The 26,851-nt window shown below is 46.5% G+C and overlaps 1 protein-coding gene across 1 annotated transcript in view; it reads left to right on the top strand.

Annotated features, from left to right (window-relative positions):
• LOC144111964 (nose resistant to fluoxetine protein 6-like) overlaps window positions 1-24,518 on the top strand; it is a 52,529-nt gene extending 28,011 nt beyond the window's left edge. Inside the window, exons 9-15 of the mRNA XM_077645056.1 lie at window positions 1,489-1,660; window positions 2,224-2,306; window positions 3,752-3,874; window positions 6,353-6,473; window positions 7,649-7,838; window positions 21,635-21,777; window positions 23,881-24,518. Coding sequence (XP_077501182.1) covers window positions 1,489-1,660; window positions 2,224-2,306; window positions 3,752-3,874; window positions 6,353-6,473; window positions 7,649-7,838; window positions 21,635-21,777; window positions 23,881-24,177 — 1,129 coding nt within the window. The 3' untranslated portion in view covers window positions 24,178-24,518. The remainder of the gene's footprint in view (window positions 1-1,488; window positions 1,661-2,223; window positions 2,307-3,751; window positions 3,875-6,352; window positions 6,474-7,648; window positions 7,839-21,634; window positions 21,778-23,880) is intronic.
• Window positions 24,519-26,851: the final 2,333 nt, after the last annotated feature.

Below are 26,851 nucleotides of genomic sequence, written 5' to 3' on the forward strand. Positions count from 1 at the left end.
CCACCGCGGCTACCGAGAACAGTAAGGGACGCCGAAAAACCACCTCTGGCATGTCAAACGCGTCGGTGTAGCAGCGCGTCACTGTCGAGTGACCATCCGTGCACATGAGCGGTTTCACGCTGGCAGGCATTACACACGATCATGATGCAAGATGCTTAAACAGCTAATACAGAGTTCTAGAATGGGTAATGCACGTTTGCGCGAAGTAAACGCAACTATTTCGAGGGTCATTATGCTTTATGTTACATCATATAACCTACGCAGACGCGATAACTCCGGTGATAGTGGCACCATTCGGTTTGAATGAAGAGAACAATTTCTGCAACAAACCGCTGCTCGGTAGGCCTAGGAGCTACAGAATTATCCAACCAAATAAAAAGCAGGCCAAATTTATCGTCCATCCAATTTGCTATAGGCAAGATAAGACGAAGCGAGAGTCCCGTAACCTGTTTATAGCCTGTTCACGCGCCGAAAAACACAGTAATACCGACGAGTTCACTTCGAAGCGAGACGCTCGGCTTCAGAGTGTGCCGCCATGTTGGCTGTCCTTGAGCATCTGCTGTAGAGGAGCGTACGCTATGTGTCTGACTTCACCGTCCGATTTCTTCAACCCTTTTTGCTGCATCCGGACCACCACATCCGCTTCCGGCGTTTTGAAAAATGAGGTGTAGCCACTGCGGCAGATTATGACGCTTTTATTATGACCCATACTCGGAATACGGACCCTGATTCTCGGTAAAATTGAGGCAGTGGTACAGCCGTACCCTACATCGCGTGGCTCTTCCTTGCTGTGTTTCACGTCTATCTCCAGTGCCTGCGAGGGCGCCAGATGGACCTGCCCCTTGCTGAGCAGCTATAGGTGGCTCCAACAGCGGTTGTAGAAGTTTGACAGGCATGTGCGCTCTCCAGAGGGTCCCCGTCTCGACGCAGCATTTCATAAAGTCAGCATTAAGGACTGGCTATTCTTTCGTCTAAACGCATTGCCTGCAACGAGTCTTGGAGAATCCCATCGCAATTTTTCTACCGTTACCACCCATGTGTCCCTGCTCATCTGCTCCTCATCCACTTCATAGTTCTTCCCTTGCATGTAATATGCGCCACTGCGCCTTTAGCTCTCCAAGACGCTTTTTCGGTAGTGGGATATTTGAGATTCCCATCGTGCACTCAGGCGATTAGTGTGACCGCGATTACTGATCTTTGTTTTATTTTCTATCAAACAACCAGTAGTATTGATACGAAGATTTATTCAATTAAAAAATATTTCCGCCGTTGATGTGGTTTAGCAAAATGAGTTTCAGGGCCCGAACTGACAAGGCAGACCTGTTAGGCACATAGCACAAAGCGGAAACTGGACACTGAGACAGCAGCGTTCATTTTCCCTTCACACTTCGAGCCTTAATTAGCCGACTGTAACTTCTGATTTTAAGCACCTTGAACCGCGAATCTGCTTCAGCGATTGATTACACTGTGCATTTATTTTTTTTTCAGAACCATGGTTCCGGTGTTCTTCTGCCTCATGTGCCTGTTTTTGCTGCCTCTTATCACCTCCGGACCAGACGCTAAGGCGTACTTCCGCAAGCTCAATGACGAATTTCAGAGGCAGTGGCTGTATCTGCTTCTTCAAGTCCAAAACTATGACTTCGAAGTCACTGTAGATACTGTACGTTTGCCTCTATGTACGGGGACGTATAATCTATACCGGCCGCTGCAGAAATCAGAAAGCGCTGCATGCATGGAAGATAACTCCATAAATTCGCTAGATAGATCAAAGTTTGAGCTTTGTCCTATGTTTTACCTCACAGCTCCTCGAGCCAGTCTCAATACCTCTGTGAGTGCGTCGGTGGCTTCACTGATTTGTTGTAGAGTGCAGAAAAGCATCAATACAGTGCCGGTGACGTTCTACGCTATGAAGTTTGACCTCTCACTCCTGGATTACATTCACGCACCGCAAAATAACAGGCAATACCAGAATAAGCAGCACGTGGCATTCTCAATAAGCTTGCACTGAATTAGTATGACAGGTTTTCAAGGTTGCGTCTTAGATTTACAAAAGCGCGCCTCAATCTTTGCTGCTTGGCACTCCGCGTTAGAAATGCTAGGCATCTGATATATTCAATATATGTTGAAAGTAAGACCGTCTCTCCAAACAGCAATCAGTTAAGCGCCCCGAAAATGCCAGAACACAGTGGATGTCAGCATATCCCCGTTATGCTTTGATTACAGCCAATTTTTGGACACTTGTGGTACCTGTCTCTGGATTTCCAGTTCTTCCTTGTCAGTTTGCCGATTCTGTTGCTGCTGAAGAGGTAAGACAAGCTTCTATATGCTTATTTTCAGTCATACCCCAATTCAGTCATTACAGAAGACGCGTAGCCCGTGGTGCAGTATTAGCAAAAAATCTACTCGTTAACGTTGCGAATGAAGTGACTGAAAGCGTGCCGTTTTCCTGTTTCTCTTTGAAGTGACGAGAGAGAATGGTGATTGCAAGGAAGGGGGGGGGGGGGCTGCTTTCACTTTGATCTCAATATCAAAGAGAAAAACAGGAAACACGCGGTGGTGGTCCAAATCAGGTCCTATGGTGTCGCCTTGAGACGACAGCGTGCTGCTTCCGCTGATAGTTTCTTTGGAACAATGAAGCGTGCGAAACTCTTCAAACACTCTGCAGCTATTTTTGGCTCCGACTACTTGTAACCTGCCAAAAGATCTTTCGGATTCGCAGAAATGGCTTTGGCTTTATCTGCACATAAAACATTTGATTTGATGCTTTTTTTAATCACTGCGCCAGTGATTTCTCTGAAATAACGTCCATTTTTCTATTGTGTGTTTATGTTCTTGCAGGCACGCTGACATTGTTGGACCATTACTTTTTAAATATCGTGAATGTAGATTAGTAAACAGCCGGTTAATTATTAGTACGTGATTTGATCAGAGTTACCGTCTAAGCATTTCAACTAGTATAGCGGCAACGAACGGTTCTCTTTTTGTTTTTCATAGTACTCACCTCCTCCTTAGAGTCCTTCAGACTAGCAGTTTTGCGTGCGATTTATGTCTCCGTCTTTAATTTGATACTTTTCTCCGGGAGAACGAATGTTGTACTTTTTGAGCTCAAGTGCTATCACACCTTTCTGTTTTTCTAGTTATATGAGCTTTGTTTTCAATAACTCGCCAAATACTACCAAATGCTGTTAATTATGCGGGCAACAGGCCCCAAAACTGCTCATCTAAGCAGTTGACTCGCGTCTTCTTTACTTGTATTCAAAGAAAAGAAACAAGTTTGTTTTACCATTGATCACGTAGTTAACAGGAAGCCGATAGAAGCCTACAAGGTTGCTTAAAGAGGCTCTGAAGGAGCCTTACTGCCATCTGCATTGGCAAACGTAGTCTCGGTGGCAACTTGCTCTTTTCACCGCTCTTTCTTAATGAATTGCGTTGTCTTCTTATTAACATGAACAGCAGCTGCGTCATTTTTTTAAAGCGCGCCACGTAAAACACTAAGCATACTGAACAAATGAAGAAAGAAGCAGCAGAATAGGCATAAAAATTTATTATAGTGATCCTTACATGCAGATACTTCAAGTTTCACAGGGCAGGACAGCCCACCTTTAATGCAATATAAAAATCACTGGCAAGTAAAGAGCACAGTAGTCACCCACAATTTCTTTTATATTAGTGCCAAGTTTACCAGCCTGAGTGATGCACAGGTCGGGCTGCTGAGAAATATCTTGTTTCATTTTTCTTTTCCCCGCTGCAGTCGTCCAAGGATAGCCGCGGCTGCCTTCGTGCTGTTGTCCTTCGTAGGCTGTTCCGTGGCAACATGGCAAGTGGCCGGCAACGAGATGACACCATTTATCGTTCCATTGACCGAGTCAATAACGTGAGTAAAAAAAAATGCTGGGAATTTCATTACCTAACATGACCTGCTCGGAACAAAAGCAGTCAATTCGTTGCCTTCTACCATACACATGCAACAATATCCAGCCGACGGCAAGCACAAGCATCAAAAATTTTAATAATCCCTGGCGTTTACTTCCACTTTCAGGGTACATGCTCGCGTTTATTCAAGACGAGCGATCATGCGCGCATTTCTTCATTTCAGGAAACAGAAAAAAAAGTGGTACGGGTTTAACGTGATGAGGGTTTAGCGTAGTTAAACCGAGTAGACCTGCGAAAGCCGGTGTTCATTATTGAATTAGAGAAGACACTTAAGCTCCGCCTTAAGGGTGTGACGCGATAGCTTTATTGGGTTAATATCCATATATGCTAAACAGGTTATTCTTTACTTAACATTCATAGATCGCGGTGAGTCCTCGTACCACTACCATCTCAGTGGCGCAGCGGTTAAGCGATGAGCCACTGCTCTGGCAGGTGGCTGTTTCTCTGACAGCCACCGGTAGGGATTGTACGACCGACGTTTCTCTTCCCGAGCAACCTCTCGCGACCAATCAATAATTTAACTGCCACCTGTCTCCCATGGGCGACAGCTGGCGCGACGCTCCTCCGAACTCACCCGAGCTTCTACCCATTGGCTGCAGCTTTCGCAACGTCACTCGGAGCACGGGACAACACCAGACAAGATTCTTGCTCGGGATTGGTACCGCTGAAGTAATTGTTTCGCACTAGTAAATGAACACAGGACGGCGGTGGCGACTACTAATTTCACTGAGGGTTTCTAGATGAAAGTGTACAATAGCGAATTCTGTCTGGAAAATAACGAAATAGTCGCGGAGATTCCGCATGCATGCAAGATGGACACACGGTAACAATAATAACCGCCGATTAGTGAAATCTAGTACGAATGAAACAGGCAAAAAATGACGGTTTAGCACGAACGAAATGCTAGAATCTATGCTGCGCTACATAAACAGAGACACTTGTAGTTAAAGAAATTCGCACTGCCACTTGGCGTACTTTCACTTCAGGCTAATACCTTTCTGTTATCTTAACATTTTCAGAAGTCGTGGGCGAAAATTTCTTCTGTTTTGAAGCTCTCTTGCGTGGAAAGCATAAACAAGTTCATTATGCACCCAAAACCAAATTAATATCCCAATGCTATCGCACTATAGCATACGCGTAGCACTGCGTACAGAGCGACAGTGTATCGAGTAATCTAGTAGAAATCGGCTGATAAGCAGCCTTTGCATAAGAAATGCTAACTAAGGTAGCGAACAGTCACAGGAAAACTGTTTTTATAGCGAAGGCTGTAATAGCTTAGCTGAAGCCAAACACAGGTTGTGGGCTCAACGGCAGCCGTGTAACGGTAGCCGTGCTCTAAAAAGTGCTTTTTTTGTTCAGAACCGTGTAGGGGGAGCCGCGGTTTCAAGGGGAGAGGGTGACTGTTGAGCAGGGGGCGCTGAGAAGAGAGGGCGCTGCTTTTAGATTTTTGAGGGGTTTCAAGACTGCCTAGGCGTGACGGTCGGCATCATTTGATGTCGGCGCTGATGACGAAGCACAGAAAACGTAGGAGGCTGGGAATGCGGTATTTCTGTTGCGTATAACTTAATAATGAGGGATTTAACCAGGGCCACCCTGATTCAGAGCGGTGGAAACAGCACGTATTGAACTAACGCAAGTGCCACATTGAAGGTGATCAAACGGCGAAGGCGGTATCCGCGCGAGAACCATCATATGCTATCTAGGGCATCAATACTGGCAGAACCAAGGCCTTACTGACCCTATTCAGTCGAGAAGGCTAGGGGAATGAGGGACTCGTTAGGATATGAAGGAAGCCATAAGTCACTGAAATTGAAGAAAGCGTGAAAGAATTGTGTTCTTTAATTTCTCGTTTTGGTCAATGACAAATTAGTAGTGTATTCATTTTATGCTGCGGAGTAAAATGATTAGTAAGCCGAGGAAAAAAATATGCCGCCAATGCGATACGTACCGACGACCGCCGTATGTCTCTTACGGTGCTCTAGGAATTGAACTATGGCGGCGGCCGTCCAACCTTCTACTTTTATGTTTATGGTGGCATTTTGGTGGTATATATTTTGGCATTATATATGCTCCTTGTTGCCTAGTCTGCTGAGTGCTCATCATAGCCACCCTCGTCCATAGCGGCCTTATCGAAAATTCTATACATGACAGCTCCGTACCTGCCATAATACACATGCTATATACTGACTTCCACTGTGTAGGGTTGAAATATGGAGGTACCAGGACTCGGCAGAAATTTAATATAACCCATCAAGGAGCATGTATGCCGTCTATGCATGCATATTGTAGAATCTGAAAACTTGAAAAATTACTAACATTGTTTATTAACAGTGACTGAAGGGGATACAGATCCGCCCATTTAATGAACAGTTAAGAGAGACACCAATACTTCTTTATGTTTCGTTTTTCTTTTCCGCAGGACATTCCTCAGGACTGGTTTCCACTACTACTTCTACCCATTCTACCACGCCGTGTGCTACTTCGTCGGCTGTATGACATATTTCTTCGTCGGAATATTTAAGGAGAAAAAGATTTCAAAGGTGAAAGCTCGCCCATTGTTTATTTTCGGGGAAAAGTTGCTTTGTCGGCATCCAAGATTCCCGAGCGAATTGTTCGCCTCATTTGGCCCACTCCTCAACATTCTGTTTTTTAGTTGAAGCCCGCCTCCTCATTAACATTCAGCAAGTTGGTTGGTGGTTTTCAGTATGGTACCGCATATAACCGTAATCTATAATGCTAACTCGGAGTCCTTTCACATACATGCAGGCCTCACTATGACACACACAGCTGCTCTTTAAAGCAAAAAGCAAAATTTTAAGGACTAATGGTGGGCTTCTCTGACACACCTGGCAATAAGCACGTAAGTAGGGAGCCTAATCACGACCACCAGCTCACGAACGTGTTGAGCAAGAAACGAAGGAGCTCCAGCTTTGCCTGTACAGCCTTCCAAGTCTCCGGCCAAGGGACCGTCCGTGAGTTAGCTTGCTCTGGTAGCGCGTCAGAGAGTTCAGTGTGACATTCATTTAAAGCAGAGGAAACCGATTCTTTCTGTAGCTGGAAGAGCAGCTAAGGGACTTCAGCTCCAGCATGGGTTTCATGTCCAACATTCATGGACAAAATTTTGAATATTCGAAAACCGTAATGTATTGCTAGCGAAATATTCAAGGTAATGGTCCACTCTTCCAATATATAACAAAATCTTTCTTTTATAGTTTTTCCATCGCTCGCATCAAGCAGTTAAGACTGCCATAGAAAGCCAGAGGCTAACACTTTTGACGATAGCAAAAAAAGTCAATACTGCCGAAGGGAGAACTGCGGATATATTGATTGCTATAGTGAAATCTTACAATCTATGAAAAAATTGCGCTGATAAACTCTTCTTTCCGTTCAAAAATTATTTTGTACAGAAATGTTTGGTAAGATTCTCTTGAAGAATTAAGGTTTTTCCTTCTTTACGCAAACAACATCTTCAGTTTCATACTCAAAATGTGGCCGCAATGAAATTCTCTCCTTAAAATGAGTAGAGACCACTCCTTATGTAAATTTAAAGGGCATTCCTGCTGAATCGGCCCCTTTGCTTGCGGTCGCTGAAACTGTGTACTTCCGACGTCTCTTGTGCCACCTTCTGTAAACATTTATACACAAATTTTCCGCGACCACACGTTTTACAATGATCGTTTGCATTTCATTTTGATCTAAAACTCTCTGTTTTCAGGCATGCCAGTTCGCGGCCTGGTTGTTCGCAATAGCCTGTGGGCTCTTCTGCATCTTCATTAAGGTACCCTGGTACCAAGTCAAAGACCCGACTACTGAGTTTGGGAAGTTATCTCTGGCGTTCTTCGACCGGATCCTGTGGTCCATTCTTATGTCCTGGGTCACTATCGCCTGCGCCACTGGACGAGGAGGTATGTCTAAGCCCTATATGCTGCCATCATTTGTCTCCATTCTTACCAAATGTTCCACAAACGATGAAGTCAGTTGAGAACAAAGAGAAAAATTCCGTCTTAATGGAATAAAATTAAGTCAGGCGAATCTAATACGCCCGACAGAAAGTTGATTTCAAGCTAATTAGGGTTTCCTCATTAGGTAGACGGTTTCTCATTAGCTAATGAGTAAAGCAAGAGCTAATGAGCTAATGATTTCAAGCTAATTTCAATCCAACGTGATGTGGCGAGTTCCACACATCGTCAAAGAAACTCAAATATATTTAGAAGTGGAATAAAGGCATAAAACCCAACTTGAGACAGAAAGGCTGGAAACACTGGAGGAGATCAATTGAAAAGGCTCTAACAGAAATGGCTAGCCCTTCAGTCCGGAGAGTGCATTTCCACAGTTTTATGTAACACCTTTGCCGAAAGTACAATTAGGCAACGCGGTTTTTTTCTGATGCGTGTATATGAGCGCTTATGACAAACTTCAGTTACAAATCTACGTTACGAACGAAAAACCCTTGTCTTCACCTCTGGAGATCGTTTGGTATTTAGGGGTGCCGTAACTGCATGCTCCACAATACGTCTCAGAAGCAAACGCCGTTGCCTGGTTACCTTTGACAAAAGGCGAAACAAACGCAGCAGTTTCAGCGCACATATTTAAGTGCCAGCCAAGAAAGAACGCGGATGGTGCAGCTGTACACGGTAAAACAATCAAAGCAGACAACAGAGACGTTCGCTGAAAGTTCAACAGAAAACGGAGAGAGAAATTTTGTGCCAGTGATAGTTTATCAGAGTCTTTTAAACAAGAATAGCGGATGGTCATTCGAGCGGGTTATGCTACATTATTTGGCGAAAAGAAAATCGTTGCAGACCATGGTATCTCTCTTCGCTGAGCCGTCGCCTCCGAGGGGAACATTTAAAGAGGCGTTTCAAATGACCTAACCTCTCTTATACCCTTCTGAAAATAGCACGCTTAACTGCGATTACGATGACCGTGGTTTTCGCTACCCGTGGTTACTGCTGTTCACACTGCGGACCAAACTGCGAGTACACCGCTAACCACGGTTATCGAGAACTGAGCTTGACGACGTTGGTTTGCGTCTCTAACCGAATGGCGGCCTCTTCGGAAGGAAAGTGCTCGTCGGCGTCCTAGTAACAGCTGGCCCGTATCAACAACGTACATTCTTCACACCAAATCACCTTTTAAGAGCGACACATTAAAATAGGCAGTGTCTATAGTGCCGTCATATATGGCGCTTTTACACATCCTTCGAGACCGACCGACGGGGCCGCAAAAGAGCACTGCAGCACCGTACCACGGTGCTCAGGCTGCGCATTCTATCGCCCTAACGTCGAAAAATGACCGCTCCTTACCGCATCATGAGAGCAGACGACAAGTTCCCAACATTCGCAGTGCCGGATGCCGCGAGCTTACCTCAGTGGTGCAACCCGCGAGCGTGGCGGACGACGACGCTCTGGCAGTGCGCTACTCTCTAGTCGTCGCTAGGCATAATTGGTTTCATATGGAAGCTACAGCGGACATCGCTTTGCAATTCGTTAGCGCGATAGCAAACGTTCTACTCATGGCATAGTTTTAGTAGCCGTTTTTAGCGTACCAGAGACGTACTATCGGAGATGTATACCGGTTTACCGGACCCCTCTTGCGCATGCGCAGGGACATTGTTGGGATGAGGGGGGCCACTGCGCGTGCGCAAGAGGGGTCTGGTAAACCGGTATATGTCTCCGGTAGCACGTCTCCGGTATGCTAAAAACGTCTGCTGTCAGCCCCACTGTCTCGTACTAAAATAAAGATGTGGTCTATTCCAGCGACGCCGTAGCAGGGGCGCTAGCGCACAAGCAGACCTGGCGAGCCGCGGCGCGCCTTTGGCAGCCATACCATGCAGCTGTGAGGAGAAACTTGCTAGTATCGCAGTTCTCACTGCAACCAGCTTCTCGATACGGGTCAGCCGTCCTTAAGAAGAATTCCTTTTTGACATTCTTTTATCCCAGGGCTTATTATTTATTGGGACAACCCTTTGAGTGCGAAGGTACTATTTCGATGGGTCAACCCTGAGCAAGATCTTGGTATGTTTGCACGTTTGCGGTGTTTGCGGGTTTGTGCCAAGGGAAAGTAACAAATAAAATAAATCAAATAAATATCCCTGACTGAGAGTCAAACCCACGGTTGAGCGGACAGGTAAGCTTCGCAGGCCGCAGCGCGAGAGCCCTATAGGCTATCGCCGCAGCGTTTTTTCTTTATTGCATGGATATAGTGCGGAAAAGAAAAATCTGAGTGCGTATGCCTCAAAATACCAGGCTGTGTAATACGGTCCCACCATACCCCTGCACGTCCCCACCTTCCCTTACATCAATACTCTGGGAGGCACACACATGCATCTTGTCAGGGGAGACAGCTAGGCTGCTCTTCTATAGGGCAGCATATACTCCCCACAAGAAAGCGCACTGCCCACGAAACAAAGATTTCGACGATCGCGGTGATTCGACCGCACACACCTCGTGTTGAACTGCAACACCCTCTTGCGCAGTGCATTGCACGTGGTGTTGTTCATCGCAAATACTACTGTCAAACTTATTCGCGCTTTGAGCTATCTGGTGGCGGAGAGATGTGCGTTGCATGCGTTGGTGTGGAACACGTTGCGGCAGATACACAGCACTTGAGGAATACGCGTTGACGTTGGCAACATTGATGCACAAACCTGGTACTGGAGCATAGGCCGCCGGTGTGCACTAGGTGAATTTTCATTGACGATGCAAAAGTTGAACACGCGCATAACTGGCACCCTGTGTCAGCGGACACCTCAATCGTGCTTTCAGGTAAGCTGCGGTGGTGTCCACCTGCGAAAAACTGTGCTTTCGCAAAGTACTTCGTGCTTAGCAATGCTAAACCGCCAGCAACGTGTTTGCTTGGCGCGGACGGCTTGTGGGAGGCGCGGTGGCGTATGATGATTGAGGCAGTGCTATCAACGGGTGGCACTGTCGAACGGCACTCTAGATACTGCGTTGTAAATAACAAAGATATCTGAAAATGTAGCCTCGCTCTGCCGATGATCTTCTCACTTAGTTTGTTCCACCCAAGCGGCCATTGGCTGCGCTAACCAAGAACCGAGGACAGCCGTGTGACATCGGCGAGCTGCGATTCGCGATAATTTCAGTTCTCTAACCACTGTTAAGCTTAACCGCGGTTAGACTGCCCGTGGCATTAGATGCCCCGCGTACTACCGATTACAGTTCTGTCGGACTTGAGTGGTGCTCAGCAGCACTATATAGACCAGGGTTCTCCCAACTTTTCGGCAAGACTTATGCAATTCAGACTTATCAATGCTTTAGGTTTTAGAAATTTTAGATTTATCAAGCAGATAAAGTTGAAAAAGTACAATAATATAAAACACAGACCTACGGCATAAATGGCAACCTTTTATTTATTTTTAATATTTCAATTCAACTTCTCTGGGCAGTACACAACCTATGGACACAAATGTACAAATAGCTAGTAACACAAACAGAAATTAATATTTTTAGAAATGCAAAACGCACACAATATAAATACGCGGCCATATGAGCAGAAATGAAATGTCCAAATATGCGCGGCGTCTTGTGGTTGCTAGCTCCGTAGGAATGTCAGTACAAAGATATTCCCTTCAAGGGAGACAGAGAAGCACAAAGGAGAGGTGTAATGCGAACAGTGCAGCTGATGTGAACCGTGGCTACAAACCTATTGTGCGCATAATTAGCAGAGGCTTCAAGTATTCATCAGACATATTGGATCTTTACTTGGATCTCACGTACTTCATCTTTGAAGTGTAACAAATTGCTTGCGGCTGCAGGTCCGATCCGTCAAAATGAGCGAACTGAAAACAGAAACAGTTTTCTAGCATGATCGAGTGCTAGTCGAAAATAATTGCCAATAAAAAGTCTGACGCGATGGATGCGCGAGACCAGGTTTCGTGCGTGGTCGCCGCGCGGGCTTGGGGCCGTGCACCCGTGGTTGGGTTGTGACCCGCCCCGACGCGGTTGGAACAACTCCGCAGGCTGTAGTTTTATGGCGCCTGCAGTAAAAACCTGAGCGGCTATGGCGACCTTCGAACGCCGCAAATCCGTGCTTGACATCTGCTGCGTGTGTCGAGATACGTCGAATATTTGCTTGTCAATTCACCACGGTCCGTTTTTTCTTCCTTTTTTCCTTAAAGATTACAAACCGGCAAGATATAAAAGACCACTGCTTAAAAAGTCATGTTTATTTCCTTGCTTGAGAATCTCCGATAGTGGCTGCCTGGAATAAAAGTATGTATGAACTTAGCTGGCAGAGTTAATAGGGTTTAGTAGGACTGGAGTCTGCAGAAGGGACTACGAATGAAAAGAAAGCGACATTAACAATGGACCAATCTTTAAAAGTATGCATTCGATGTGGACCGACACCGCTTCATGGATCTACTCCAATTAGATTCTTCTGAATGCTTGTTGGACTTTTTTATTGGGAAACTGCCTGCTCCTTTTCTTTGTTTCCTGTTGATTGTTTGCTTTTGTTACAAATGTAATAAAATCTTGCTTCATACCCGAGTTGACTCTTGTTCTGATGATTTCTTTAAATGATACATGCTTGCCTGGTACATACCCGCTGACCTGCCTACCCACCCACAAGCACTCTATACATACGTGTGGTAAAAAATGTGTACATGAAAATTCGAAGGGCAATAAAAATTAATAATACTTTTATTATTATATTACTAAACAATAAGAACTGAAGGGACACAAATTTATGGAAGGGTAGAGCCAACTTTTGAGCCTTTCTGCATTTCTTGCTGCGTGTAATCTTCACGATGACACCACCTTAACACGCCGCAAGCTTTTTACGGTGTTCACAAAATCGTCCAATAACCCCTCTAATAATCGTTATTTCAAAACTTGCGCATTCGATAAAACGAAATATGAGAAATTCACGTTGGCTTAAAGTACTCAAGCTAAGAATTTCGATGCAATAAAAGAGTTTTGTGAAATTTGCACCCAAAAGGTCTATGGCTTGTTAGTTTGCAGGCCATCAATGTTTTTAGGAGGTTATGTACGCTTCAGCTTGTATTACACAAGTGCCGAAGTCGAATGTGCCTTTCATAAATTCGCGGCTTGGAACAGCGTCACACAGTGCAGAACACTAACAGAAATTAAGAGCACAATTGAACTCACAGTGGGGCCTTAGAGCATGTGTTGAAAGGATGCGAACCTTGTAAGATTTCTGGCGACAGCCGGTGGTCTGATTCAGCTGCGTATTCGGCCCGGACACCTGCAACCAGGGTCACTGCACGGCGATAGGCATCTTGGTTCGCACGGCCGGTCCTCGCGTGGTTTATTGGATTCGAGACGGAAGATTCCACTGCCGTTTGTAAACAACATTGTTCCCGGTAGATCGACCGTGCGGCACGGAGGCAGTTAGCGACCGCCAGAACTGAGCAGGGGTGACTCACCCCTTCAACTGTGCCTGCTGGCCGGCGCCTCGCCCATTCGGACTTCCCGGAAGACGTGTCCGACTTGACAGCGGGAGAACTGTCGTTCGGACGCGAAGACAACGCTCTCTCTGGTGGGGGCGATTGTCCAGCGGCACCCTCTCTCTCCGGCGAGGCATGTGACGGGGGCGTGTCCCTATGTGAAGTGGTGTGTGCGTGTGTACGACACCGCAAGTTAGGCCACGCCCAACCTGGCGAAGACCTCCTCGAACCTGGGGAATCCTAGGGACCAGACCCTTTTTAAACCGGACGACGAGTGCCGTGAGGAAGGAATCCTCGATCATCCTCAGATCTTCTCAGATCCTCAGACCTTCCCCCATCACCCTCCAATGGGTTCCAAAATCTCGTAAAATATGTAAAATAAACCACCTGTACAGTTTCCTTCATAACCAAGTCCGACAACGTCATTCGGAGAAGGGACCTGCGGCGCTGAAAGAGTCAGCTCACTCAAGGACCCCTCGTCCCCAACAACTGGTTGGCAGCAGCTGGGATGGACCGTGCGACATTGTGCTTTCTCAACCGGTAAGCGTTTCGGCATTTTGCTATAGGATTCGCCAGGCTTCAGATGTTGAGAGAATAATCTAGAATCACTGGGAAGTGTATGTCAATTGAGAAAGGGTAATCTCACGACATTTTGAAGATAGCATTGCCAAAGCGGAGAAAGCGTTGTCATGGACCTTATGAAATTGTCAAAGTCGGACTTGCTGTTGTTATGCGTGGAACTGTCAATAGAAGTACAGGAAAAAATTACAAAACTTTAAATATGCAAGACAATTAAAAAACACGTAGATGACGATCGGCTGGTAGATACGTGGAATTTGGTACAGGAAGAAAAAAGAAAAAGGGAAGCGGAATGGGAAAAAGAGAAAGAACGGCAAAAGTGGGAAGCTGAAAAAGAAAGAAATGTAAAGCGATTGCAGCTTGAAAGCGAAAATCGAAAAAAGGCGACAGTACGAGAGCCGGGTCTCCTGAAAGAGTAAGCTATGTACAATCATATAGAATGAACAGATTCATGCAGCCCTATGAAAGTGGAAGGGACATAGGATTTTACCTGGGAAACATTGAGAGAACTTGCGAAAGGGAGAACTTTGCTCGCAGTACATGGCCGCAACGGCTTCTGGCACTCTTGCCATGTGAAGTAGCTGAAGTCATAGCGAGACTTAGCACACAAGACGCAGCTGACTACGATAACGTCAAAGCCAGCCTGCTAAAAAGGTACCGGCTGTCAGCCGAAGCTTTCCGACAGCGATTCAGGAACGCAATGAAAAACGATAGCGAGGGCTATCCGGATTTCGCGTATGGCCTAAAGACGAATCTGCTAGAGTGGCTAAAAGGAGCCGAGGTTTGTGAAAGCCGAGACAAAATCATCGAGTGTTTTTGCCTTGAGCAATTTTACCGAAGCATTCCCCAAGTGGTGAAACTGTGGGTTCAAGACAGGGAAAAAGTCGACACAGTTGAAAGGGCAGCTGAGCTAGCAGAGGAGTACGTTTCGCGCAGAAGCTTGAGCACTGAAGAGGGTGCGTCACACGCTCGAAACGCGATGCGAAAAAAGGGCCTTGCAGAAAGACTCGAAGTGCTAGAAGTTCGGAGCAATCGGAGGCAACGAAGGTAGCGCCAGAAAAGCTTGAAGAACAGGCGAAGAGACAGGGAGCTGACAAAGCCGCGAAAAAAGAGTTTGAGGCTAGTAGGCCATTTCGTTGCTACAACTGCAATGGTGTCGGGCACTTTGCAGCCAAGTGTACAAAGCAACGTTTGGTGTTCTCGTGCGTCGAGGATAACGCCGAGAATATAGAGCTCCTTAAGCCATACCTGCACGAGCTGCACGTTAACGCGAAACCGTGCAGGGTGCTTCGAGATAGCTCCGCGACGATGGACGTTGTCCACCCGTCTTACGTGTCAGTGGACGATTTTGCGGGAGAAGTCTTGTGGATAAAACAGGCAGTAGAAGAACACAGTGTATGCCTTCCCATAGCTAGAGTGAGAATTTGTGGACCGTTTGGAGAGCTAATCACTGAGGCCGCAGTTTCGAAGGCCGTGCCACTTCAATATCCTTACCTCTTCTCAAATCGATCAGACCAATTGCTACGCGAGAGAGGCCAGAAACTCGGAAGCGGGGTGATACAAGCTTTCACAAGATCGAAAACTCGTCAGCTCGCATCTCAGCTAAGTCAGATTCCCGAACCTCAGGTAGCCAGAGACGCACCAGCCAGCATATCGTTGCAATCAAATGAGGAGGGAAGGAAACCAACGAGGAATGAAATCCAGACAGCTGACCGAGCAAATGAGCGACGAGGGACTTCAACCACTAAGTCGGTAGAGGAATCAGAAAACGCTGAAGGATCCGTTTTATCTCCAACATCGCGCAGTTTTGATCGCCTTCTGCAGGTGAACAGGGAGTCCCTAATAAAAGAACGGAAGCACGATCCCACTTTGGAAAGACTGCACCTTACAGCTAAAGAGGGCATCGCGAGACGCAACATAACGATGCATGAGAAGGGAGGCTTACTATACCGACACTACCAGGACAGAAAAGGCAAAGCATTTGATCAGCTGGTCGTGCCCGAAAAATACAGATCGGACATTCTGAGTCTCTGCCACGAAAATGGCTGGGCAGGACATCTGGGAATCAATAAAACAAAGAAGCGGCTATTAATGGAATATTATTGGCCGGGTTGTTTCAAAGATGAAGAACGCTACGTAAAATCATGCGATGCGTGCCAGCGCGTGGGCAAGCCGGGAGAGACATGGAAGGCTCCACTGAAAATTGTTCCATTGATCTCGGAACCCTTTCGCCGGCTTGTAATAGACACAGTAGGCACTTTGCCTAAAACGAAATCAGGCTATAAGTACTTGCTTACTATGCTATGTCCCGCCACAAAATTTCCCGAAGCAATTCCGTTGAAGGACTTGAGCTCCACAGAAATAGTCGACGCCCTTTTGTCAGTGTTCGCGAGAATAGGATTTCCGGCCGAAATCCAAGCCGATCAGGCGACGGTCTTTACAAGCGCCTTGACGACCACATTCCTAGAAAGATGAGGAATAAGATTGTTACACAGCTCGGTGTACCATCCGCAGTCCAACAGTGTAGAGAAATGGCATTCGGTGCTGAAGCGGGTGCTACGTGCTCTTTGTTATGAGCATAAAGCAGACTGGGAGGATTGTCTACCGGCCACACTTTTCGCTTTACGAACAGTCCCCCATGAAGCTACGGGGTTTACCCCAGCTGAACTCGTGTATGGAAGAGCCCTCCGCTCTCCCCTCCGAATGCTGAGAGAAATGTGGGAAAGGACAGGAGAGAACCAGACAGTGGTTGAGTACGTGCTTCACCTACTGGACCGCCTTAACAACACGAAGGAATTAGTAAATCGAAATATGAAACCTGCCCAGGAGGCCGCCAAGGTCTATTATGACAAAAACGCGCGCCTTCGAGGTTTCACCGCGGGCGATCGCGTGATGATCCTCCGGCCATCGAAAAAAAACAAGCTGGAAGTTCACTGGGATGGTCCAGTAGGAGTGTTCCAAAAACTTTCGGAGACGAATTACGCGCTAAGGCTTCCAGGCAGGGGAAAGCAGGTGAGAATCTATCATTGTAATCTGATGAAGCCGTTCGTGGAACGCAGCGGGATCGTCAATCTGACTCTAAATGAACCAGAAGAGCTGGACAGCGAGAGTCAGGGTTGGAAGGGAGGTGCTGACGCTAGTGACAACGTGGAGAACATTCTGGCTCACTCCGTGAATGCAGATTTCCTAAGCGGGACACAGGTCGACACGCTAAAGCAGTTGTTGAGCGAATTCGCTTACCTGTTTAGCAGTCGCCCGGGAAAGACACACCTCCTGAGACACGAAATCGAGCTCACCTCTGATGAGCCGGTACGGTCGAAACCCTACAGGGTATCACCGCGGCAAAAAGAAATAATGGACGCGGAAATTCAGTGCATGTTGGAGTTAGTGGTTGTAGAGCCAGCAGAAAGTGACTATACCTCACCGCTAATTCTTGTTGAGGCCCCAGGGAAAGATCCTCGTCCCTGCGTGGATTATAGAAAGCTGAATACAATTACCAGGGATCAGCTATACCCGATTCCCAACATAGAGGAAAGGATAGAAAGGTTGAGCGGCGCGAAATTCATTTCCACCCTCGATCTCGTACGAGGATATTGGCAAGTTCCCCTCTCAAAAAGGACGAGCAGGTATGCCACTTTCATCTCCCCAGCGGGCACCTTTCGACCCTAATTGCTTAGTTTTCGGTTTAAGAATGCCCCCTACAGCTTCTCGAAACTCATGCACATCGTACTGAAGGACATGCAGTGCTTTGCACTCCCTTATTTAGACGATGTGGCAATTTTTTCGGAAACCTGGCAAGAGCATGTAGAACACCTAAGGACCTTGTTTTCCAGTTTATGACAGGCTGGACTGACACTGAAGGCAGAAAAGTGTAGATTTGGTTGCGCACAGGTGACGTACTTGGGCCACGTTGTAGGCCAGGGAACTAGGAGCCCATCCGAATTAAAGATTGCCCCGATCGCAGCATTTCCGGAACCACGGACGAAAACGGACATTCGCTCATTTTTGGATTAGTTGGGCACTACCAGCGATATATTCCTAGCTACTCACAGCGGGCTAGTCCCTTAACTGACGCCTTGCGAAAGGGAGCACCTACTAACGAAAGTTGGGATAACCAAAAAGAAAACGCCTTCAAAAGCCTGAAGGAAGCACTCGTGTCCCGACCCTTCATTAGACCCCTGACTATGGGAAAGAGTTCATAGTCCAGTGTGATTCCAGTGATAGAGGGCTGGGTGCTGTCTTAAGCCAAGTTGGCTACGACCATGAAGAACACCCTGTTCTGTACATCAGCCGCAAACTGACCAGTAGAGAGGAAGCGTACAGCACTTCCGAAAAAGAGTGCGCGTGTTTAGTTTGGGAAGCACAGAAGTTGTCGTGTTACCTGTACGGAGCAAACTTTGTATTTGAGATTGACCATTGTCCTTTAACGTGGCTGCGACAGATGTCCCCCCAAAATGGTTGCTTGCTCAGATGGAGTCTGGCTCTCCAACAGTACAATTTCTCGGTGCGTTAAAAGAAGGGGAAACTGCACGGAAAGGCTGATTGCTTGAGCAGACTGATGTAAGCGGGAGAACTAAGAGGAATCTCCTCCTGTGTGAGTTTTTTTTTTACTTTGTTCCGAGTAATCCGGCTGTGGCAGTTTCAAAAGGGGATGTTTCACGCTCAATCGGCACAAAATTAACCCAAATGTGAACACAATTTTTTAAACGTGTGTTGTTGTCAATGGAAGAAGCCTGGTGATTCTTTGGCGAAGTCCGAGCGCTTGCGGGTGGGGCAGTGCTTTGCCGTTTGGAACGTCCCACCTGCGCTTTCCTTTGTTGGTGGTGCTTTGGGTTCTGCCTTGGGGGCGATGATATTGCAATCCAGGGGACCAACACGGACGCCATCTCATCTCTTCCTGCCCAGCGGTCGTCAACGCTGGACATTCGAGATTTTTCGGGCCGCGGAGGAGCTGTAAGGTTTCTGGCGACAGCCGGTGGTCTGATTCAGCTGCGTATTCGGTCCGGACACCTGCAACCGGGGTCACTGCACGGCGATAGGCAACTTGGTTCCCACGGCCGGTCCTCGCGTGGTTTATTGGATTCGAGACGGAGGATTCCACTGCCGTTTGTAAACAACATTGTTCCCGGAAGATCGACCGTGCGGCACGGAGGCAGTTAGCGACCGCCAGAACCGAGCAGGGGTGACTCACCCCTTCAACTGTGCCTGCTCGCCGGCGTCTCGCCCATTCGGACTTCCCGGAAGACGTGTCCGACTTGACAGCGTGAGAACTGTCGTTCGGACGCGAAGACAACGCTCTCTCTGCTGGGGCCGATTGTCCAGCGGCACCCTCTCTCTCCGGCGAGGCATGTGACGGAGGCGTGTCCCTATGTGAAGTGGTGTATGTGTGTACGACAACGCAAGTTAGGCCACGCCCAACCTGGCGAAGACCTCCTCGAACCTGGGGAATCCTAGGGACCGGACCCTTTTTAAACCGGACGACGAGTGCAGTGAGGAACGAATCCTCGATCATCCTCAGATCTCAGATCCTCCGACCTTCCCCCATCACCCTCTAATGGGTTCCAAAATCTTGTAAAATATGTAAAATAAACCCTCTGTACAGTTTCCTTCATAACCAAGTCCGACAACGTCATTCGGAAAAGGGACCTGCGGCGCTGAGTCAGCTCACTCAAGGACCCCTCGTCCCCAACAACCTGCACAAAGTTGAGCAATGCTGCACAAAAGTCGCCATGCCCGGACCGGATTTCGTTGCCCTCCTGCTGTTCAGGAAGCTACATACGCCTGTAAAATGCTTCTTTAACTTTTTTCCGAAAGGTGGAAGGACGATATGCACAGCCGTTATGACACTTTTAAAGAGAGAAACCTTGCATCAGGAAGAAAGCTTTTTATACTCGCTGCTGCCCGTCATGTCGATGCCCGAAGCAGTCGAAGTCTTAATTAGTTCGCAGCGCCAATACATTCAGTGGCAAGATGGACAAGAAACTAGACACGCCGCATGGAATGAAAAATTGACAAGACCGGCGAAAATAATAAAATGTTCGGAAATAACCATAATTCACAGCAAACTCCTCATGCGATTCATCACGACACTAAGACGGTGTGAATGCCACCAATTGCCTTCTTCTTTGAGGAGCAGAGTCAGTATTCTAAAGCTGTGCATTTCCAGTTGTCAATTTCGTGTCCATTTGGTCCTCGGTCATTGGTTATTCAGATATGCCCGCGTTTTTTAAGCGTCTGTGGGATGCGACACAGCCATTGGATGTGGGCGACCGGACGTCACCATTGGCCGCCTATCGCAGCCAATGGCAACCGGAGGTCAGGACCAATCACCTGCTGTTGACAGAGCGCTGCGATGCACCTCACCACTATAGCTGTATACAGCAGCCAATCGCAGCCGATGGTGGTGTCCAGTCGCCAACAGCTCAATGGTCGGGTCGCACCCCATGGACGCTTGAAAGCGGAGGGTATATCTGAATGACCATTCACAGAGGACCAAATGGACGTGAAATGGGCAATGAAGAATGGACAGCGTACAGAATATGGCCCCAGGAGAATGAGCTACAATTACCCAGCGTAGTCACCAGAAATGGTGCCTAGTTGCTTTTTCCTTTTTTGCCCACATGAACGTGCAGTACACTCTAAAAAGGTACTCACATCCTGAGGCGAAATCCTCATCTTTCTAATAACTGTGCTTTGTTACAACATGCCCGAGAGCGCAAATCTATATAGGTAATGTAGTCGATGTTACATGTGCGGTGTCATTAAGTGGATTTTAACAAGGGCTTCAGGTGTCGCAGTCTGAGAAAAATTAGGGCGCCTTAGAGGTCAATTACCGTAAACAAACCGCTTTAGCGCTCCAGTTGTGCCATATAATTCTTAACATCTTTTTTAAGTAATCAATGGCAAGGCAAAATCACGTCTACTTACAGAATGTGCGTACTCTCACTCTGGAAGACAGCTGTAAACGTGTCTGTCGACTGAGCCTCTCGCTCTGATTTTGCACAGCGATGGAATTAGGAGCTGGTCTTTGTTTATTATCGTAGTTGTGCTCATTTCTTGTTCGTTTAGTCAATTCTAAATGGTAGGCGCAATGTCACCATCTATTGCTGAGAACGTAAACGCGGGCGAAGACCATGCGAGCAGCACGGAGGACATCTTGATGGCCGTCTCACCTTCGCACCGAGGGATGACGCCAGCACTCGTTGCAATAAAATGGCCACTTCTTTATATTTTATCCAACCGGCCCCACAACGGAGGAACCGAAATCCCATTCACATTGAATAACACACGTCTATTGGAAATCAAACAGGGTTTGATGGCAGTCTACGAGTGGCTTTCTTTTTTCTTAAATACGACTGAAAAGAATAGGTATTTTCAGAAGCGCGGCTGTTCACGACTGTAAAGTGGAAGGAAGGCTTTTTTAGGTCCTTCGAAAACATTACTACAGGCCTAATTTCCACAGTGCACCATGTGTGTTTTCATAACCCCTGTATCTTCTCGTATATCTAGAAAGGACAGTAATTTACGACGCTAGTGTATCCCTTTCAACTGCAGCGAGTGCTTCGAAAATGCATTAACACGACTGTGCTCTTTTCTCTTACCATCTCTGCTCATACATATGTGTATTCTGTTTTATTTACTATATTAAACGAAATCATTTTTGTATTTCCACCTGTCTTTCCGCGAACGCAGGCTTCTTAAACACGTTCCTGTCGTGGAGCTTCTTCACGCCCCTGAGCAGGCTAGCCTTCGGCGTGTACATCATCCACGTGCCCTTTGTACAGCTTTGGTTGCACATCTCCAGAGAGAGGTTGTTCTTCTCGCACTTCTTCGTGGTAAGTAACCTGACCTAAATATTTTATTTTTGTTAACAGTTATGCACATGTGAAAAATTGAGCCCATTTTAGGTCGAGACGTGAATTCGTTTTTTTTGAATTTCTTCACCAGTACGCGCGCATGACTTTTGAGAACCAAGTTTCGTTTATAATGCTACTGTATATTGTGTTCTTTTAAATCAGGTTTATTGATCTATTAGAATACTGACACTAACGAGGCGAGAAAAATTTACTGCACTCACCTACTATGCCGCGTTAATAAATATTTCGTATGACCGCAGGAAGTAATGAATTATGTTGTACATGAGAGAGTGTATTAGTTTAAACAGAGAGAACGTGCACTGGCTTGTGACTGGTGATATGTCCACCACTAGCACTGCCGTGAGCAGAGCAAAATGAGGTGAGAGGAAGGCAAAAGAGAAAGGAAAGCTGCCTGGAAGCTTTCAGACTGCCGACGTTGTACGCTGCATACGAGATGCATCTATTAACCAATAAACATTTAAAATATTCCAATTGAAACGATATTTCTATTATTCATCGTAAATTGTAAGCGCGTAATATGTGGCGCACAGCAGCATCTAAAGGGCACTAGAAGGTGGTACTCAGTAGATGTCTTGAATGTCTTGAAATATAGGCTGAACAGGCGCATACCGACCTTCAAGGGTTCATGCAATGTGATGTTCGCGGATATATTTAATTCACTTTCACCCCGGGCGCGTTGTCTAAGATCTAACGGTGCACTTTTCAATGGGCACAATGGGCTGTGCGCGTCAGTTATACGCTGAATGCAAATACTGTACGCAGATAAAAAAAATTGCAATATGTTGCATTCATAATCCTGTATTCCGTTCATAAACTTGCTCTTAACTGCACTCTATAATTCCGATTTCCCGACTGGACACAGTAAAATACCACCTAGCTCTCCGACATGCTCAAGTGTGACTGGTTAGTAAACCCGACCCAGTTTGGCGAGCTCCCAGAACTCGGCGCTCTAGCGCTTCCTTCAGCGCGATGGGGGAATTTATATACCACAATTTCACCTGCCTGCTTTTGTTAGGTTCATGAAACCGTTAGTGTATCTTCTCTAGTATAAGTCTAATAAATGGGTATAACTCATAGAGCGTTCCTGCTCCCTTCGAGCCACCAGCGTCAGTGCTGCGCGAGTGTGACTCTGGCAGCGCGCACTAGCTTTTTTACAGCGCTAGCTGTTACAAGAACGATCTTGCGCATTCGCGTCCAGTGTCGCCACCATAACACGACCGTGAAGGGCAGAGCGCAATCGTAGCAAGAAAGGAGGAACAGAAGGGGAAAGGGAAAGGACTGCGTATGCGGCTCAGTCAGTCGCCGGAGCGGTCAACGATGCAGCGGCGGAGATTTGGAGCACCAGAGCAGAGAGCGACGCAGTTGCGTAGATGGGTAGAGGGCGCCTCGCCAGAAGCGACGGAGCGGCACTGATGTCACAAACGGTGCCAGATTGTCGCTGTGGCAGCTGAGTAGTGCAATGTATGAAGCAAAGCAACGCTTGGGAACGTCGGCAAGCCAAAGGGGAGCTGGGGTAGTCTGTACAACGTCGCAAGCGAATGCAACAAAAGGGGAATGTCGAGTATACAACTGCGCGGTGCGTCAAGACCCCAAAGTGGGGGCTCGGGTTGCGGCGGGAAAGCAGTAGACGCCAAAAGTTTGAAGCGCGAGCTCGGGATGTTTTGCGAAATCGCGAATGACGCGAAAAACCCGAAGTGTGAGCTTGCCGCCCTGCGTCGGCTACTGCAAAAACACAGCAGAGCTAGGCAAGCTTGCGAAAAGCTCAACGCAAACGAAAAAGTTCAAAAAAGCAATAAAAAAGCTATCTGAACAATCTCTTGCTTGCATTCAAGTGGCACACACTGGGAACAGCTAAACTAAACTTTTTTGTTCCATAGCATATTTGGTGATACCAGTTCACTAGTGTTGCGCCTGAAACCTTCAGAGAGATATTCACATGCACCTTTCAAACTCAATGTTTGGCTCGCTCATCTGCATGCTTAAGGTGTTTACGAAACAAATTATAATTCCCGTTATTTCAAGCACTGATTCATTTTGTGCCTTGCTTCCGTTTATTGACAGATGTCCTTCTTCTTCACTATACTTGTCTGGAGCTTCCTGCTCAGCTACCTGCTGTTCATCATCTGCGAGGCACCGACGGGAAAGCTGGAGAAACTCATCTTCGAGCCACTACGTAGAAGGATGAGCAAGGAGGCTATTGGTGTGCTGCCACATGCTGATGGTGCTGAACACAAATTACCGAGGGTAGCCCCGACTCGGCGAGCTGAAAAGGTAGCCTCGCTAGAAAACAGCGACGACAAGAAGACGTCTAATGGGTGGCATTACGAAAAGGGGAACCTGACAACGTGTCATCTCTGAATCTCTAGTTGCACAGATCGTAATGAACAAACTCAGGACCGCTATGCTTCTCGAGAAAAGTAATGCAAGTGCTATGTCCTTAGTGCCGTTGAAAGTCCGTTATAAAAGATGGGATCACAAATCCCGCCCTTTTGTGGCTTAAGGATATAATTGCTTCTGGGGACTGCATTAGAGGAAGCTTTTTATCGAGACAATGAAGCAGCCACGCTGGAGTAGTCTTTGTTTTTTTGTGGTCACATTCACACTTTCCTAGAGGCCACGAGAAGGGTTTTTTTGTTGTTATGGGCGCTTCCCGTGTGTAGGAACCTGACGTGCTTTCAAATAAATCTTGTTGGAAGTAACCACTTGCGTTTTCCTGTGCTACTTCTTCGCCTTTGCCTTTTCTGGGCTCTTTCAGCGACCCTGAACTACCGACAAGCCCGGACACCCTGAATCTGCCAAGACTATTGGCGACATTCATGACCTGGAGGTGGCGGTTCAAGAAATCCTATATTGAGCACATAAAGCAACGCTATCTAATAAGGCAGCGTTATGTATAGGGCTCCTTCAGTGAGCATCCTAGATACAATCGCGCTTGCTTTCAAACTGCACAGAAAACTCACGGTTGTTTGCCGATGATGGCGAACTCCCATGAGCCAGTTGCTCTCCAGTGTAAAAATAAACGAACGACAAGGAAAAAATTGCTGTCTGGTGTTCCAAAACAGCCGGTGGGCAAGAGGAGCGTGATGAGGTCGGCGTGCACTTTATCGAGAATTTAAAGTCAGCGATATTGATGATGAAGAGCTGAATGACCAATCTAAAAGAGAATTTTATTGTATTTAGCCCTACGGGCAGGCAAGATTCAGTGATTTTAATGCTGCTTGCACAATAAAGAAGTAAACAAGAAATGAACAGTCACCGCTGCTGGAGCTCCAGCTTTTAAAGGTGCACCCTTTTGCTTTTATTTGCACTCAAGAATTTTATTACCATGTACTGCTTTAAATTTTAATGCAGTTTTCTAATCATGGTTACCGGTGGAAAGTGATAACAATTAGGTCGCCTTTTTCCGCACACCCTTTTCTAAGGACAGGTAAGCGCACCTTGTGCCCTAAGTTTATTCGTAAGCAGTGCAGGAACTTGGAAGGCATGTAATGAGTATAAGACTGCTATGATAGAGTTCTTTCTGTCTGATACTATGTAGTTCTTAACATTTCCCCTACTGCTTGAAGAACGCGCGGACACGGGGCAATAAAGAAGTACTAAAAGAATTAGAGCCAGGTGAAATTCGAATGAAAAGATACTTCATTATATATTATCTATCATATTTCATCCCGTATCTCTTTCTGTGGATAACCAATAGCATATCCCTAAGCGCGCACGGCGTTATAATGCGGGCAATTACAGATACAGATATTAAGAAAACGCTTCGCGCTTGATAAATTCCCGTTTTCCACGCGTGATCAGCGATTTATGATCAGCGACGTTATTCCTCAGGAGGCAAAGGTTATTCAACATCACTTGTATTTTGCAAATAAACGTCAGTTAGCTACCTGCAGAAAAACATATTTTTGAATGCTTGCAGCAGTGTCAGCGTTTTTTGTTGTTCTTTGTGCAATATAACTGAAGACCGAGGACAAGCAGAGTGGACAATGTTACAAGAACAGCCAAGGAGATAACAATTGCCAGTACGTCAAAATACAACGAATAACGATCTTCACAAAGGATCTGACATGCGGACGAGGAGCATACCGGCAAAAGGGGGTAACAGGAATCGCTCGAAAAACCGCACTTTCCCAGAATAAAAAAATCAAGGCGCCGACAGTCAAGTGGCACGAAAAACGTTTTTGTAAAGCAGCCGAGTGCTACAATAACCAAACATTTAAAATGAATCTTCAAGAAAAAATAGAAATGCAATTAACAAAAAAATGCACAGAACAAGAGGACACTAACTCAGTTGGGAGGAAACAGTCGCGCATCAAAATCGGCAACAACACGCGCGGCAAAGATATGAGCTGGCAATCTGTTCCACTGAGCAATAATGCGACCAAAGAGCGAGTTTTTAAAGAAGTTCGTGCGCGCGAAGTATGGCGTAAGGCTGTGGTCATCATGAATGTGCCTTGTATGTCGGGTTAAACGTGGGCGCAGGTTGTCGCCGGTGGCTGAAATTAAACCGTTGAGGATAAAGTGAGAGAAGAAATTTCAGCCTGGCGAGTGGTCTTGTCTTTTTCAAGGGTGGAATATTGTTTGCAGTCATGAGATCGGACTTTGAAGCATGCCTCTGATAACTGTTGAAAATGAAGCGGATGACTTTTTTTTTGTGCCACCGCCAGGAAATGGTCATCGTTTAAAAAAAAATGAATCCCATGATACACTCGCGTATTCAAGTTTAGGTCTTATATATCTGTTATAAGCTATTAGCCCTATGGGCTGTGGGACAGGCTTTATTGTGTGGTGGATAAAGCCAAGTTTCTTGGAAGCGGCAGAGCGAATTGTTTCAATATGACTGGCCGGGCTGAGATGCTAATTTAAGGTTACGTATATGTACTTATAATTACCGACCTGGAGGAAATTTCTCGCGGTTCAGCGTTTAGGTGAACTGTCATGGTTTTTTCTTGTTGGTGACCCGCACGGGGTCACCAAGAAAGAAAAACTTTATTGATTTCCATCAACCATTCCACGCACCAATCTCAAAATC

The sequence above is a fragment of the Amblyomma americanum genome, unplaced genomic scaffold, assembly GCF_052857255.1.
Source record: "Amblyomma americanum isolate KBUSLIRL-KWMA unplaced genomic scaffold, ASM5285725v1 scaffold_19, whole genome shotgun sequence".
NCBI lineage: Eukaryota > Metazoa > Arthropoda > Arachnida > Ixodida > Ixodidae > Amblyomma > Amblyomma americanum.